General features: G+C 44.4%; 1 protein-coding gene across 1 annotated transcript in view; it reads right to left on the reverse strand.

The window, feature by feature from the left end:
* Positions 1 to 18545, reverse strand: part of WWTR1 (WW domain containing transcription regulator 1) — an 89868-nt gene that overhangs the window by 33713 nt on the left and 37610 nt on the right. The window contains exon 2 of the mRNA XM_081862718.1: positions 2291 to 2427. Coding sequence (XP_081718844.1) covers positions 2291 to 2427 — 137 coding nt within the window. The remainder of the gene's footprint in view (positions 1 to 2290; positions 2428 to 18545) is intronic.

Consider the following 18545-nt stretch of genomic DNA (forward strand, 5'->3'; position numbering starts at 1 on the left):
AACCAACCAGAGCCCTATGTGAATTACAGCCTAGTCTTCCCCAATCTCAACTGCTCAGGTGCTGTATTAATATTCACTAATTCAAAATAACAACTTTGCATTTGTCTAAAAACTTGAATACATCCTCATCTGCTTAGTTTGGTTAACTTTGGCTCACATAATCTGAAGCATATTGCGATTTTCTGTCATAATCTCTTAATGCTTCCGTCAGTATTAGTTATTTATTAAAACAATCTCTGTACTGCTTTTCATGTAAACATCATAAGGCAGTGTACAAAAAAAGAGTACGTTAAAACTTAAAGAATAAACACAATAGCAGCCAACATTAGGTCCAAATACCTGGCCACACCTAGGTTACAGCTTGTGGTTTGTCTGGAGAGAGATAAACCATAAGCCTGAATTCAGATGATATACTGAGCCAAACCATGGCTTCACTCAGCATAGCACAGCAAGAAAACCACCAAAGAAAAGAAAAGAAAAGAAAAGAAAAGCAGCTGCAATCTTCTTTCCAGGAGTCTGTATGTTTGCTAATTCATACTAAATCATGGTCTGGCTTAGGGTTACATATGAGCAAGAGAATTATTACAGTCAACTGGCCTATGAAAAATTCATTTTTAGCAGACACCACAGTGCCATCAGTCTAATTCAAATGGGAGGTGATTCTAAGAATTCACTTTGCAAAGAAGTATGCAAGTATCTTAAGTAAGTACATACACCAATCTGGTCAGGGAGGCCGAGAGCTGCATCTGAGGGGTGAGGGTCTGTCAATTATGGGCTTTCTCTTCCACTGGGGTCTTACCATTTTTACTATGTTTTATTAGGCCAATTCAAACCTCTGTATAGGCAGCTATGTCATGATTGGTGTGAAGCAATAAGAGTGTTAATTTCAGTTTTTAACAACGTATTACTCACTCTGATCCTTAGGATATTGCCGGAAGCAAGCTCACTATTACCATTTGGTATGACTCACTTAATTGTCCCCTAGCCTTCGGGGGTTTACTCAGGTTTATTCTTTATATTTGATTCTCATGATACATTTGCCACTGTCCAGTGACTCAGAGAGCAATCCCACACTCCCCCTTTATGCTCCAGATAAAAGTCGCTGAGATAGTTGACAAGAGAAAGCAAACAGAAAGGAAGATTATCGTAGCACAAATAACACTCATTTGGTTCGGCGTTGCAAATCCAAACGCAGATCCACAAAGTGAACTTGAAGAACTAACTCCCAAGTTATCTGTGTATGGTTATGCATACCATCAACTCACAAGTTAATGTGGTTTCTCTATCAAAGTAAAACATAGCACAAACTAAGAACCCCCCAATTGTCCATATTTTCCAGGGACATCTCTGATTTACAGAAGCCAGGGTGGTTTCTGATTTGATCCCAGAATGTCCCACTTTCCCTTAAAGGTAAAGGGGCCCCTGACCATTAGGCCCAGTCATGACCAACTCTGGAGTTGCGGTGCTCATCTCGCTTTATTGGCCGAGGGAGCCGGCATACAGCTTTCGGGTCATGTGGCCAGCATGACTAAGCCACTTCTGGAGAACCAGAGCAGCGCATGGAAATGCCGTTTACCTTCCCGCCGGAGCAGTACCTATTTATCTACTTGCACTTTGATGTGCTTTCAAACTAGGGTGGCAGGAGCAGGGACTGAGCAATGGGAGCTCACCCCATCGCGGGGATTCGAACTGCCGACCTTCTGATCGGCAAGTCCTAGGCTCTGTGGTTTAACCCACAGCGCCACCTGTGTCCCTTCCACTTTCCCTTAGGACATCCCTATTTTCATTGAAGAAATGTTGGAGTGTATGGAGTTATCTGACCCCCTGAGCCATCTGAGCAGCCCTGTATAGGAAAGTTTTTTTAATGTTTATATTTTATTATGTTTTTTTATATGTTGGAACCTGCCCAGAATGGCAACCCAGTCTGATGGGTGAGGTATAAATAGTTTAAAATTATTGTTGTTATTATTATTATTATTAGATAGGTTGTCCCTATTTTCATCAGAAAACTGTTGGAGGGTGTGCACATTTTCTATGACCTGATACCAAGAAAGACTTCCAGGAACAGCTATCAAGGGGGGGGCGGCCCTCTGATATCACCCTCACTGCCTCCCAATGAAGGCCTTAACCCAGAAGGGAAAATACATCAGTTTATGAATCACAAGAAGTTAGGCAATATCCCCCCACCTGTCATACTGAGTGTCCATCAAAAGGGAAGCTTTTTATTATTTGGAATTGTGCTGCTGTTTGCACAGAGTCCAATGCCCTTTCTGAACATCCTGTTACTCACCCAGGTTGGGCTGCGACATTGCCATGGATCTCTGCGATACAGGGGTGGAAGCGGCTGAAGGATGATGGCTCATGTGGTTCAATGGCTGGGTCATGGTCTTTCGAGGATCTTGCCACGTTGTAATCTTCTCTATATGGCTGCAAAACAGAAACGTAGGCATTTTAGGCTGAGAGGAACTGAGGAGATTTCAAGCCACAAATATGACCCGGAGCTCCGATTGTCCATCTGTGCACGGCAGCCATTCCCCCTAACTTTTGCTAGGTCTTACAACTGTAATATTCATCAGTATCCAAAAAATTCCCATCATCCCTGACCGCTGGTCCTGCTCCCTTGGGATGATGGGAGTTGTAGTCCAAAAACAGCTGGGAGTTTCCAAGTTTGGGAAACGCCAGTTTATACAATATGCCTTTGTACTCTGATCGTTCTTCCCCCCACTATCCTGTTTGCAACCAGGATTGGTTTGTGTGCCCCCTAATGTAAATGCCTTATGAATAATAATAATTAAAAAAAAACAGAAGTCATTCGAATATGAAAAGATATACACTCTGTCACAACTTTTACAAGTAATTCGAAGCTTGGTTTCACCTTTACCCTACATTTTCAAACTTTGCAGCTCAAGGTCACTTTCACTTTGTACGTCTCACATGCCCTTCCTTCCAGCAACTGACTCATTTCCTCACTTCAAGGTTTCCTTTCAATACTAATTCATTCTCCCTTTGTATGACACCATGCAATGTTTGCCTTTCCTGTATTCTTTAGGTTCCCAAGCCGCCCACCCCCTTCCCTCTGATTTTGACTCATTTCAGAATAAAGACTTGAATAATATATTGGGCTGAAAGAGTTCCCTTGTGAAAATAACCTGTGTGCGATTCCTTCAGTACAGTCATACCTTGGATCCCGAACGCCTTGCGAGTCGAACGCTTTGGCTCCCGATCGGAGCAAACCCGGAAGCGAGTGTTCCAGTTTGCAAACGTTCTTTGGAACCCGAATGTCTGCTACAGCTTCCGATTGGCTGCAGGAGCTTCCTGCAGCCAATCAGCAGTCGTGCCTTGGTTTCCGAACATTTTGGAAGTCGAATGGACTTCCGGAATGGATTCCATTCGACTTCCAAGGTACGACTGTATTACGTAAAGGTAAAGGGACCCCTGACCATTAGGTCCAGTCATGACCGACTCTGGGGTTGTGGCGCTCATCTCGCTTTACTGGCCGAGGGAGCTAGCGTACAGCTTCCAGGTCATGTGGCCAGCATGACTAAGCCGCTTCTGGCAAACCAGAGCAGCGCATGGAAACGCCGTTTACCTTCCCACCAGAGCGGTACCTATTTATCTACTTGCACTTTGACGTGCTTTTGAACTGCTAGGTTGGCAGGAGAAGGGACCAAGCAACGGGAGCTCACCCCGTTGCAGGGATTCGAACCGCCGTCCTAGGCTCTGTGGTTTAACCCACAGCACCACCCACATTACGACCTTAAATGAGAATGCTTCTAGCAGAAATGAGAGTAGGTTAATATCTATTTGACTGCTGGATAAAGTTTACAAATTTGGCAAAGGATAGGTTCCCAAAGGCATGTTTATGAGAATAATTGCGATGAAGCTCTCCTTGGTTGCCCATTTGGTCTTAGTGCCTTAAATGAGCCATGCCCATATTTTTTCCACAAACTAGTTCTTAGAATCAGAAATCACACAGACTTTATCATCTAGCTCAGCAATGACTGACTGGCAGAAGCTCTCTTGATTCTGGAGAAGAGATCTTGCTCATATTTAAGTAAAGGTAAGGGTACCCCTGACCATCAGGTCCAGTCGTGACCGACTCTGGGGTTGCGAGCTCGCCTCGCTCAAGAGGCCGGGAGCCGGCGCTTGTCCGCAGACAGCTTCCGGGTCACGTGGCCAGCGTGACTAAGCCGCTTCTGGCGAACCAGCGCAGCACACGGAAATGCCGGTTACCTTCCCGCTGGAGTGGTCCCTATTTATCTACTTGCACTTTGAGGTGCTTTCGAACTGCTAGGTTGGCAGGAGCTGGGACCGAGCAACGGGACTCACTCCATCACGGGGATTCGAACCGCCAACCTTCCGATCAGCAAGTCCTAGGCTCTGTGGTTTAACCCACAGTGCCACCTGCGTCCCTGCGCCACCCACGTCTCCACCCATATTTAAGTGCTCGCCCCCAAAACTGGGAATGCCAAAGACTGAACCTGGGAGCTCCTTTCCAAAAACCAAATTCTGAAATGAATGGATAAACTGGTAGTTTCAAAATATAAAGACAGGTTTACACTTAAATTCCATTCATTGAGGGCTGATGCACATACAACAGTCTCCATATTGCAGTGTTTCACCATATTCTTTTGCCATACTAGTTTTAGCCAGTATTTAAGCAGATATAAGTTTCCTTTCTCCTGCATAAAAAAGATAAAAGCTGCAGGTGGTGACACGCTTGGGATTTTAGGAGAAATTAGGAACGTTACTGAAAACATACAACTTGGCTGCAAGTTGTAAAGGGAAGCTGTTTAAAATCCAACTTAGCACCTCCATTCAAAACTCAGCTTTCTTCCTGAGGTCCAAAATGTAGCTGAACCTTTTACCACAAGGGCCGCCAACATGGTGCCCGTGTGCACAATGGTGCCCTTGAGGTCTTCCCATGGTGCCCACAAAGGATCTGAACGCCCCCGTCCCCCCAAGAAAAGGACGTAGAGATTAAGGAGAAGCTGGAAGAGCAATACTTTTCCTACTTCCTTGTTCAGCTCTACCTGTTCCCCAAGACTTAGATTAATTCTAGTAGATTTTACTTTCACCCCAATCCCTAGGGGAAAATAATGTGAGTATGCACATACTTTCTCTCTGTTGTTCGGTATGGGGCTGATCTGAGGGGTAAGTGACCAGAGGGTGTGTTGCCTAAAACCCAAATATGCTGATGGGCCTTAAAAAAGGGTGAGCACTGTTTTATTGTTTCACCTGCATAATTGCAATAAGACCTGCACCAGCTGTTGGTACTTCCAGGAGGCTGCGGAAAAGACTTGCCATCATTGCCCACCCTGCCATTTGAATTTTGCTGTAATTGTAGGAGAAATGTGAGAGCCTATGTCATCTAGCCTGTATGCCAGCTGTATGGCATCTACCCCTCTCCTCTGAACTGCATTTATGAAACATTCCTTGGCCAGTACCAGAAACTTTATTGTTGCTTAACTTTCATTTTTGCCTTGTATTTATGCAATTTAAGCCTAGATATACATATATAGTATGTATTTCCAGTGTTCTGATGTATTGAATGTTTGCTGTAGCACAGCTTGCTGTGGGAAAGCAACATACGGTATAAGTAAAATCAATTAATATTTGGACAAGGTCCAAAATACTAGACCTACCTTCAATAAATGCTAGAGGGAGCAACTGCAAAGGCTTATTTTAACAATGCTGCCACTTTAAAAGCAGCCATTGTTTTCGGTTGCTGGCATGCTGTAAATGTCACAGCGCCAAGTGATATCTACTCTTTTGGGAAACACATTTGTCACACAGCACTCCCTTGCTGCAGCATTTGCTTTCTCGCTCACCAATTGAGAATGGAAGGAACCGCAGAGCCTGGTGTTTTGTTTTGCTCCTCTTTGCCAGCCAATACTCTAACCCTTCATGTAATCTGGACCAAACCCACTGGAAATGCCCCTGTTTTCTGCAAAGGGATTTGAAATGCTGAGCCCTGCCAGCTGCTTCCTGTCCCTCCTTAGCTACTGGGGGTGGGGGGAATAAGGAAGCAAAACAACACAAAGTACAGTGGTACCTCGGGTTACAGACGCTTCAGGTTACAGACTCCGCTAACCCAGAAATAGTACTTCGGGTTAAGAACTTTGCTTCAGGATGAGAACAGAAATCGTGCTCTGGCGGTGCAGTAGCAGCAGGGGCCCTCATTAGCTAAAGTGGTGCCTCAGGTTAAGAACTGTTTCAGGTTAAGAACAGACCTCCAGAACGAATTAAGTTCTTAACCCAAGGTACCACTGTACTGAAGCTGAGGTCACACAGAAAGGAAAAAGCAAGAGCGGACACATGAAACACAGAGATAGATTTCAGGTTGTTAGAATGAGAGATGTTGTAACTTTGACTGTCATGGCTTCCCCCCAAAGACTCCTAGGACCTGTAGGAGCTGTTGAGTGATTCTTTGACAAAATACAGTTCCTGGGATTCTTTGGGAGAAGCCATGCCTGTCTAAGTGGTGGGAGAAGGCTTTAAATGTGTGGTTTGGATGTGACCAACGCCACCCAGTGATCTTCAACACTGAATGGGGATTTGAACCCTCATCTCCCAGCTTCTTGTCCAACACTCTGTGTCAGGTATACTGGGCTTCTCAGAACTTTAGCTTTCAAACACCCCACCTCGAACACATAATTGTTGAGCTTCCAGTGGCCTCGTGAAAAGTTTGAAAGCGTGTAAGCAATGATTCTTCACATGCACAGGCATCGCTCAATCTCTCCTCACTTGATTAGTCAACAGAGTGACTCATAGTTAAGCACATAAACTGCCTTCCCTGAAAAGTCCTGGGAGGTGAAGAAAACTATCTGTAGTGTGGTGTTTGCACCACAATGCCTCTTCCCAACGTGAGAGTCATTACCTGGCGTTGCAGTCAATCTATCAATGACCATGCTTTCATCCACAGAGAGCTCACTTCCAACAGATTTGCACAACAGACAGAAACAAGTAACTGGGCATTGCTGCAGAGATTTCCAGATACGATGCAGAGCTCAACTAGAGGGAACAGGGACTCAAATATGCCAAACGATGCAACAGAAGGTATTCGACGCTGCCTGAAAAACTGATCAAAAGGTGCAGGGTGCATAAATCTGAAACTCTGCAGCTGCACAAGAGAGAGAGGAATGCTCTATGCAAACATTAGATGTTCAAACTGCCTGAAGCTAGAAGCCAGGGAGTGCCCTGGATTGCCCTTCTGGTGCCATCCTGGCGAAGGAAAAGCATTTCAACTTCATTCAAGAGCATGGAGGTGGAATCTATTTGGCCTCACTCTGAGATACATCTAAATGTTCTCCTAGTTCAAGGAATTCAAAGGAAAGCTGCACTTAGCAAACATGGCTTAACTTCATAAGGTGCGGAAAGCTGCTTATTTATTTTTAAAGACTGGTTTATAATTAGCCCCCAAATTTCAGCTATCCCTAGAAAAAAATGTCTAAGGCTTTTTATAGGCCTAGAAAGCTGAGGCAAGTATGAAAAAAGGAGAGAGATTCTTTTTATACTTGGATTCAAGAGAGCCATTCACTATCAATGTATTCAGACACGTAGAATAATTGCTCCTTGGTTTCTTTGGCGAAAGTAAGCATTCTATACACGGTTATAAACAAAATCGGTACATTGGGTAAAACCAACTTCAGTTTGTGAATGTACAGATTTTGACCCAAAACCTGACCATTATCATGCACACCCCCTGAGTATTTCTGCCTAGCTGGAATATGTCCTTAAACGCTGAAAATGCTTATTGCTTGTCTGGATATGCGAGTGCGAAGTCTACTGTACCAAGCTAAAATTCACTTTTGTAGCTCTGGCCACTTTTGCCTCTTATCCCTACAGCCACAGGAATGCGGCCCCTGTTAGCCTGCTCAGAGGGGAATGTGGCCCCGGGGCTGAGAAAGATTCCCCACCCCTAATTCAAAGTCTGCTGGAACCAGGACGTGCCAGTGTCTCTGAAAAAGAGAGGTCACTGAAGCAATATGAAACTGCCACATTATTGATTGAAAAAGAAGGCAAACGTTTGTAGGGATTAAATCCTTTAGAGGGGTAAAAACAGGGAACGGGGAATACGAACCCAGCATAATTCATGGCAAACTTTAAGAGAGAACAAAATCTTTGCATAAGCTTACGGAAAGCTTAAGACAGGTAAATCCTGAAGTTTGGTCGGTGACAGCAATCCGCAACCATTGTGTCAGCAGCAGGTTAGGCAAACCTGCTCTGCAGGCGTGTCAGGCTTCTGTCAGAGTTCCTGGTTGCAAATAGGAGCATGTGGTTCTCAAAAAGGGGCTTCTAGGCCAGGTAAGTGAAGGCCAGTAGATGGGTCTCAAAACAACAATGACAGGATGCAAGAGTACCTTACTGCAAAGTTATTTGCAGCTTCTGGCATCCTTAAACTAGAATGCAGATTCTGAAAAACATCCTATTGTCATTTTATTCGTCACATAAGAATATTCGGCGCTCCCTCTATTAGTGAATTCATTCATTTATTTATCAAAACATTTCTGTACTGCTCTTCATCCTATCTGGATTTCAGGGTAGCATACAACATAATTTTGCAAACTAAATTGCACTGTAATGTAAATGTAATAATAATAATAATAATACCACCTCAGCAGACCAGGACTTGTAGAAGATTAAAATTCCTGGGTTAAATTAGGAAAATAAAAAATAAAATTTGGCCTGACTCCAAAAAACTTGCACCATACGCAGGCCTCTCCTTGGTAGTGGCGCCCGCCCTGTGGAACGCCCTCCCATCAGATGTCAAGGAAATAACTATCTGACTTTTAGAAGACCTCTGAAGGCAACCCTGTTTAGGGAAGTTTTTAATGTTTTGTGTTTTGTCATGTTTTTAATATTCTGTTGGGAGCCGCCCAGGGTGGCTGGGGAAACCCAGACAGATGGGCGGGGTATGTATGTATGTAATAAATAAATAAATACCATCATCATCGTCTTTGGGAAGGACATTCCCTGATGAGGGGGTCACTACTGAAAAGGCCCTGTCTCTTGTACAACTTGCCGCTGATAAAGAAAGCATCTGGAGAAGAGCCTGAGCAGATCTTAAAGCAGATATTATTAGTATTATTATTATTAGTAGAAGTAGTATATCCTGCCCTACACCTGGAGATCTCAGGGCGGTTACTGTTGTGCCAACAGGACCAGAACCCAAACTGGGCCACTGAAACCCTGACAGTAGGTGTAGCAGACCAATGTACTTTAATGGTCCAACTTGGGATAAGGCGGCTCCCTATATTTCCATATAACTGGTGTTAAAGGGGAGGTGGTGGAGACATGCCAAAACAGACTGAAGAGGATTGAACATGCTCACTAGCCATGGAAAGTTGACTTTAGGTTGGAAAATGAAAGTGGATAACAGTGAGACACGGGCCTTGCTTGAGCTCTGAACAAGAGCACTCCTGTTGGGTCAGTCATACTTGTGTATATTTTTTGGAAAGTCAGTGTGTCACATTAGTCCCTAATGCACACTCAGTTGAATGTTCAACATAGCTGGGAGGGGGCCGTGGAGCAACAGCAGCACCCCTCTTTCTCTCCCTCACGCTATGGGGAGAGGCGAAGCTGCCCGGTCCCCCAATGCTTGGCTGAACAGCTGAGGGTTGGATAAGCGAAAGGCTAAATCTCTGTCACCTCTCCCCCCCTCCCATAGCCGTTCAACTAAACAGCTACAGCGACAGCTGTAAGGAGGGAAGGGGCAGCAATGATGGCTGACACTGCCTCTTGCCGGATGAGAATTTTTTCTCCGCCCTTCGACTCTGGTTAGTGCAAGTTAAGGGCAAGGGGTCTCCTGGTTGGACTACTTTGCAGAGCGAGCCTGAGAATCAGAATCGAGGCAGTTTGGGGCCAAGCGCTACATTCCCCCGCGGGGTTACGTTTCCTTTCTGAACTTCCCACTTGAAAAGATCACATGTCCTCCAGCATTTTGTACTAATGACACACACAAGATCTTTTAAAAGAGGGACTAGCTTCTAACCCCTCACTTCCACTGCATCCTAGCCAAGAGAGGGAGAAAAAGAACCAGGGCTGGTGTTTTTTCTCCCCACAACCAGCAGGCAGCAGCAGGAAAAATATTGCCAGTCCTTTTCCACTACTCTCCAGCTGTAATGATCCATCTCTCTGCACCAGTCTCTGTTTCCTGGATTTAATATTATACAGGCTCATGAAACCAGATTGGAATACTCACTCAACACCTAAGCATTAATTGTTTTATAATAATAATAAAAAAGAAGAAGAAGAGGAAGAGGAAGAGGAAGAAGAAGAAAGGAAACATAGAGATTTGCAAAAATCTCCTATTTTTGTTTAAGGGGCTATTATAAACGTACATATTGTACACAGCTATCACACGGGGGTTCCATTATCAGGGCTCTGCCGTGTTCCTGGGATGGAAGGGAGAGTGGATTTTGCGGCTGGGTTACATCAAAGGAAGGCGGCTTTAGAGCAAGTGGGAAGTTGATGACTCATCAACTTCAGCAACCCACATGTTTTCACTCATTTACTGCTCTTCACAGGGTGACAGCTTACATTGTCCTGCACAATAACAGCTTCCACCTCTACAGAGCCATTACTAAACATTGGGACATCTGTTTACAGAAAACCATTGCTCAACTGCTTTTGTTGTTCTTGTTGCCTTCTGAAAAAAAAAGAGGTGTTCATCCCCCCCACTATTTCTCCTTCAGAATCATCAACACAAGCTTTCCTTTCTTCTATGGCGGGGTGGCCAACTCCCAAGAGACTGCGATCTACTCACAGCCTTATAAACTGGCAGTGATCTACCCCCTTTTTTGAGGTTCAGGTCAAAATGTTGAGCTTTTTTTAGGGGAGACTAAGTGGTTGAGTGATCTACCTGTTGGACGTGCCTGTTCTATGGTATTGCTATGGTGATGGTTGGCAGGCAATTAAAGGCAACATCTCTAGAGCAGGTAATTGACCTTAAGGCCAAATGCTGTGAGTCAAAGGCCTCAACTCTCTATCAGACTTTCCAGCACTTGACAGATATATTAGGCAGAGTTGTGAGAAAAGCAAGAGGGAACAAGCTGGGATGAGAGTGGGAAGAAGAGGAGGGATCTTGTGGACCGGCCTTCCCTGGAAAATAGCATTTGGAAACATTTACTTTTCTGCATGCACAAGTCCACGTGAATATCGTTGTCACCCAGTCCCCCATTCTCAAAAAATACTTTTAACGAAACAGCAGGATCAAATGAGGATACACCTGGGGTCTTTCTTTCGGTGGCGCTGTGGGTTAAACCACAGAGCCTAGGACTTGCTGATCAGAAGGTCAGCGGTTCGAATCCCCGCAACGGGGTGAGCTCCCGTTGCTAGGTCCCAGCTCCTGCCAAACTAGCAGTTCAAAAGCACGCCAAAAAGTGCAAATAGATAAATAGGTACTACTCCGGCAGGAAGACAAACAGCATTTCCGTGCACTGCTCTGGTTTCCTGCGCTGCTCTGGTTTCACCAGAAGCAGCTTAGTCGTGCTGGCCACATGACCCAGAAAGACTGTCTGCGGACAGACGTCAGCTCCCTCGGCCTGTAAAGTGAGATGAGCGCCGCAATCCAAGAGTCGTCTGCGACTGGACTTAACTGTCAGGGGTCCTTTACCTTTTTTACATATCCTTCTGACCCTCTCTTTTCCCCCCAGGACTTTGTGATGAAAGACAAAGATGATGGTGAGGAAAGTGGTATTATCTTGCTTACTGCTGCTCTCAGTTTTGCAAGGCAAGCTCCAGCCTGCTCTGTATACAATGCCCTCCAGCCCTTGTGACCACTCCCTTGACTGAAAGGCATACAAACTCGCTCACCTCAAGTGCTAATCTCTGCCTCTCCACCTGCATACGGTATCAGGGCCTCGCTGGGCAGGAAAATGCAGCAATAGCCCCCTCCAAGTACCTCAGCCCTTTTGCATTTGTGGCTCCACTAGAATTCTATTCGTTGCATTTCTGAAATGCATGTTAAGTGGTTGCTCCCTTTTTTTTTTTTTTGGTATTTCATTTTAACAGCACTTCAGAGAGGTATATAGTATCTGGGAAGTGAGTGAGACTGGAAATATATGTACATTGTTATTGGGACCAGTTCAGGTTACTTACAGTGGTGGCATACCCTCCAACATTTCTCTGGTGAAAATAGGGACGTTCCATTCCATAATGATAATTTCACTATTTATATCCCACACATCTTACTCGGCTGCCCCAGCTACTCTGGGTAGCTTCCAACATACATAAAAACATAATAAAGCATTAAACATTAAAAAAAACACAACCACTTCCCTATGCAGTGGTACCTCGGGTTAAGTACTTAATTCGTTCCGGAGGTCTGTACTTAACCTGAAACTGTTCTTAACCTGAAGCACTTTAGCTAATGGGGCCTCCTGCTGCCGCCACGCTGCCGGAGCACGATTTCTGTTCTCAACCTGAAGCAAAGTTCTTAACCTGAAGCACTATTTCTGGGTTAGCGGAGTCTGTAACCTGAAGTGTATGTAACCCGAGGTACCACTGTACAGGATTGCCTTCAGACGGCTCGGGGGTCGGATAACTCCATACCCTCCAACATTTCTCCAATGAAAATGGGGACATCTTAAGGAAAAGCGGGACATTCCAGGATCAAAATAGAAACCGGGACGGCTTCTCTAAATCAGGGATGTCCCTGGAAAATAGGGACACTTGGAGGGACTGTGGTGGAAGGGTGCAGTAGATGACACAGCATAAGGGGCATTGTGGGAAATTTAAATGGTGGCTTGCTGGCCCAGACTTCAGGGCAGGTATCTGGGCCTGTGGGCACTGTCTGGGATGTGGGGTCTCAGCAACTATCTAAGAGCAGGGATGGGGAACCTGTTGCCCCTCAAATGTTGGGACTACAGCTCCCAACCTCCCTAACCATTGGCCATGCTGGCTGGGGCTGGTGGGACTTGGAGGCAAGCACCATTGGGAGGGTCACATGCTCCTCACCCCTGTGTTATATCCCTACATCTACAGTTCCCAAGATTCAGTGGGGAGAGGAATGTTCCATGTGTTTAAAGCACTGATGCAGATGTTCCCTGACAAAACTGGCTTTCCCAAGACTGGCCAGTGTGCATGTGGATGAACTGGGGGTTCTCCTCTAAAAGCTGAGGAAAGGGCACTAGTGACAATATAGTCAAGCGGTTCTCACCCCTTTGAGAACAGATAAAAAAATTGCCAGAAAGACCAAGATCTATAGGATCCTAAGCATACTCATCCCAGAATATTGCTGCGCCTTATACCACACAATTAAACTTATTTAACGAAGCTACGAACATGAATTTGACCAAACTGCGGGAGGCAGTGGAAGACAGGAGTGCCTGGCGTGCGCTGGTCCATGGGGTCACAAAGAGTCGGACGTGACTAAACGACTAAACAACAACAAAACTTATTTATTACCACATTTAAGGGGCCTTTGACACAGCAGAACCATCAATTCCTCTAAGACAGGCAAATAGCTTTCATGGTCTGTATCTGTATTGGAACTGTTTTTCAGATGTTTTTATTGTTTTATTGTTTGGTTTTTTGCTATCCTGGGCTCCTTTGGGAGGAAGGTTAGGACAGAAACTATACTACTACTACTAATAATAATCATCATCATACAAATTTGCTGCCTGCTGCTATGAATACATAACCTCGATTCATTCATTACAAAAGCGGTGTTGGCTATAGAATGGGATGGTTAGTGTGGAAATAAAAATCCACCAAGGAAGTGGAAATAATAGAATTTTCTGCATTTCATTTAATCCGATCAGGGAAAGCATTCTGAGCCAATTTCACAATCGTACCCTTTTTGACAGCTGCTGAAACCAGCATAAGGCTCAAGTGGGTGGGGGCTTCCACTTTGGCTCAGAACGCTCCCCCGGACCGGATCAAATTCAGCCTACCACTCTTCAGAACAGTCCCTGCTTCTCCAGCATTTGCAGGGACATTTTATATCCTCCACCTGTCTCTTTAAATCCACAGACTCTGGTCGGCACATCCATTATTGTCGTCATCGTCTTAATCCAGGCAGGGCCAAGACTGTCTTATGTTCGTTTGAAAATATTTGTATTGTAAAAGTAGCTCTGTAATGATGGCGGTGGCACACATCAAAAAATTATCAAGTTTTCCCGGGTATCAAGATCTGCTTCTTTCTTACCCGTGATCGAAAAACACAGTTCATTATGCACGCAAGCTGATGGGAAAGTCTTCTGTGAAGGTGCCGCTGAAATAAACAGGGATAATGGAGGTGCACAGTCCATGCAAGAGCTGCAATTGTCCATAAACGAACACAAAGAGGAAACATCCATGTTTTCTCCTATGTGAACTGGTCCAGCTCTCATTTGCATCCAACACCCTCCTCTGGGTGCTGCTGCCTTCAGAGATTAGGCAGCTGGCAACAGAGGAGAGTCTTTCAGTGGCAATGCCTTGCTTCTGAAATGGCCTTGCCAAACAAACATGGGAGATGCCAAGACTAGCAACATTTAGATGTCAAGTCGTGACTCTTTGGCTCTCTGGGGATTTTAATCGTTAGCGACGATGACTCGCTTCGTAAATGAGTTTTTACTATTTTGATTGGCTGCTTAATTGCTCATTGACTGTTGCTTCTGTTTGTGTTTGGTTGGTTGGTTGCGCTATGTTTTATAGCTATTTATGTAAAACAATTTTTTTCTGATATGGATTTTTATTGCTTTCGCTTCCTGTGAGCTGCTTCACGGACTGGAAAATGGGACAGTGGCAAATAACAGGGGTTGTGTAGGCGAATTCCGCTGGTGAACTTCCACCAGCAAGTCACAGCTTCTATTCTTGTCCTGCTTCTCAAGAGTGCTCGTGTGCTATTTCAATCGGGCCAGAGCGCTTGAGTTTTGGTAAAGTGACGATTTTGAATGCAATATGGAACAAAGAATATAAGGGGCCTGGAGAGGTCCAGGTTTCAGGTATGTTTGATATGGACAACTAAGAACAAAACGAATGAAGTCAACACATCTTGGTTTGAACATTTCCAAATCAGAGTATGCATTTAAGAGAAAATACTTGCTTAAAGCTGAAATCCTAAAGCTGGCCAAGGGGCAGCTGGGTGGGGGGGCTTAGGAAGAGGGCCATGGGAAGAGAGGACTGGGAAAGCGCCATGTGTAGAGATCTATTGCCTTTCGCTGGCAATAGGTCTTGGAAGATGATGTGTTAGGGTGAGTCATAGAAGACTTTGGGTCCACTGGGAAATTGGCGAGAGTGAGTTGGGAAGACTTGGGAAGTGGGGGCTCTTCTGCCACACCCACCAGTCCTACAAAACCTTGGCATTGCTTGGTAAGTAATGTGACAACAGGATGGTGTAATTGTCACATCTTTGATCTAGGCCCTGGAAGGACAGGGTTCGAATTCTACTCTGGCCATGAAGCTTACAGAGCGACCTTAGGCCAGGCACCATCACTCAGCACAACTTACTTCACAGGGTTATTGTGAAGAGAAAGAAAACAGGGAGAGGGAGAAGCATTTATGCCACCCTGATCTCCTTGGGGGAAAGGTGCAATATAAAATAAGATAAAAATAATCTCCAAAACAGGAAGAAAGATTTGTTATGAAGGCTGGCTTGGCCTTATCATTATGTCCAGCAAAAGAATGCTAATGACTTCTTTAATGGCTCAAGAGCTTGCCCCCCACAACCAGTAAAAAACAAAACAAAAAACAGCTAATGGTTGAGGTGTACGAAGAATGCATGGAATGTGAGAGCCATTTTGAAGAAGGCTCTCATTCCCTCACTTCTTCCCTTCCCCTCTCATCTCACAGGAGCTGGGTGGTTGGGCTTGTCTGGTCTTACAAACCTGTTAGAGTTCTTTGGGAATATCAACAAGCACGCATATATATATATATATATATATATATATATATATATATATATATATATCTGGTTGCAGTATTAGAAACAAAGATGTAAAAGCCAAATGGCACCTTAAACCTAGGTTACAGTCGCCACAATGGTACGTCCACGATTACAAAGCAAATGAAGAGAAGAGGGGAGGGGATTTAGCTGAAGATGGGATAAACGCTGTGCACAAAAGACAAGTTTAAAAAAACAAAAAACAAAGACAAAATCAAGTGGAAACGCAGTCTAGAAGAGATGTGGCTGCAGTTTCATTCTAGCCAAAGTAAAAAAAACACCACCCCAAACCTCTTTTACTCAATTAGAGAGGATAGTTTGCCAAAACCTGTAACAACTCTGCATAGAGAATTTATTTGGTTGTTTTTGCAATTTGTGGTATCTGGAGGGTTGTAATCATAGGCCTTCAAACTGCTCACACACATTTAACTATCACCTAATAGTTATATCCAACCAAGTCATTCCATTTGCACAAGGACTTTCACGTGTGCAATGAAATTGCTCTCCCTTTCTTCCTCCTTATGTGCGCCCCCCAAATCTATTCTGGGGGTTCCCACAACCCCCAAGAGCTGATCTGGGGGTGTATGGAAATAAAATGAAATGAAATTAAAGGGAAGGCAAGGTCCATCGTACAATCAAGAGTCCTTGCACTAATGGAACCACTTCATTAGATACAATCTTAGGAATCTCTTCATGCAACCGCATAGAATCATGAAATCTTAAGAGTTGGGGTCATCTAGTCCAACCCCCTACAATGCAGGAATCTCAGCTAAAGCATCTGTGAGATAGCTACCCAACCTCAGCTTAAAAACCACCAAGGACTAGAGTCCACAACCTCCAGAGTGAGACGGTTCCACTGTCAAATAACCTTCGACAGTGAGACCTCAATTCCAGTCTCACATCCCTATGAATTCCTAGTCACAGAGGAACACTGGTTTGCCCTTCTGTATATGCCCGAAGCTTCCTTGCCCCTTAAAGGAGCTGTCTGATTATGTCTGTCCTTAACACATGATCACAAAATACTTGTCGGCCCCAGACAGGGTGTTATAGCAGACAGAGGAGCGAGTTCAAATCCCTGCCCATCCTTAAAGCTTGCTGTGGTCACCACATCAGACTAATCCATGGCTGCTTTGAGTTCTTTGGAGGAAGGTCAAGATAACAAATGTGATAATAAATACACACACACCAACGCTAACTACCTTCTCATGGTTCATAGTCACAGCTGCGGCAAAGCACTGTGGGTGGCTTGACTCAATACCGCGGAACAACTGATGGGAAACCAAGTCCCAAGCATTGAAGAAAAGAAGACAGCTGCTAGTTCTTATTATTTGCTAACTTTAGCCAGCTATTCATCTCCTGGTAACACATCACTCACAGTTAGGAGTGCAAGCTAGAACTTCCCAAAATAACAGTGCAATCCTATATGTGTCTACTCTGAATTAAGTCCCGTTCAGCTTTGTGAGCCTTACTCCCAAGTAAGCGGGTAAAGGATTTCAGGCAAAGACAAATGCTGTGGGGATGTGGCGTCCGTTATATCGAGTTTGATTAAACGATTGCGTTCCGTGACAGGTTCTGCCCTTTATGCTTTTAGGAATTTGATCGTGAGCCGGTTGACTATATGGCCTTCCAAACAAGGACCATCTGTTGAAATTATTCACATAGATAAATGGAAGAAAACTCAAAAGGAGCAGGAAAGACTATTTATGTATGCAACCATGGCTGTACAGATGTTACTGGCCCAGAGATGAGAAGAAGATAAAGTTCCTACCGGAGAAGAACAGCAGATTAATTTAATGGACTATGCTAAAATGACAAAAATGACCGGAAGAGTCAGAAATCAGGGAGACCAAAATTTTAATAAGGAATGGGGAAAATTTATAACTTAAAGACCACTGTAAACACTTGAAATCATTAGTAGGATTGGAATAGTTTGATTTTGGACATAATGGAAGAAGTAAAGGGTTTGGATAATCATAAAATATGCAGGAGGAACTGATTAATAATAGGACCCACATAGGAGAGGATAGAAGTCTAGGAGATTCCTTCGAATCTCGTTTTTGTGATTTATGCTTGAGATACCTCTGTAAAATTTGTGATTTATGCTTGAGATACCTCTGTAAAATTTGAAGCTGAAAAATCAAATAAAAATATTTTTTTAAGAAAAGAAAACTCAAAGCAATTTAAAAGGAAAATATAACTGTATTTTACTGAAATTCGTTGCTCCGTATGAGGCATATTTAAGCAGAATAGAGAAAGGTGCCTGAGGAGAAACAATTGAACTTTTGGTATTTTCTGTCAGGAGCTGGTTGGACACAGAGGAACGGTGAGAGGAACCAGCCAGGGAACCCCAAAGGAAAGAAGGCTTAAAGCCAGGGGATTGGGGGTGGGATGACTGTGAGTGGCCACAGGAAGGAGAGGAGGTGTCAGAAGCTGAAGAGGTAACAGGGCTCAGTGAGAAGGGAGAGTCTGTGGCAGAGAGAAGTTCAGAAGCTGAAGCAGGAGAGGGCAATGAGGGAGGCCAAGAGGCAGAGATGGGTCAGGCTGGTGAACAAATGCAGGTGTCTCCTCCTTCTGCTGTGATAAGCTCTCCTCTCCCCTGGTATCCCAGAACCAGGAGAGGCATGAAATGGGAGGAGCAAATACAGACATGCCGGTGTAGTCTCCAATTGCTTGGGGA

Source organism: Podarcis erhardii (assembly GCF_964252035.2).
Source record: "Podarcis erhardii genome assembly, chromosome: 5".
Taxonomy (NCBI): Eukaryota; Metazoa; Chordata; class Lepidosauria; order Squamata; family Lacertidae; genus Podarcis; species Podarcis erhardii.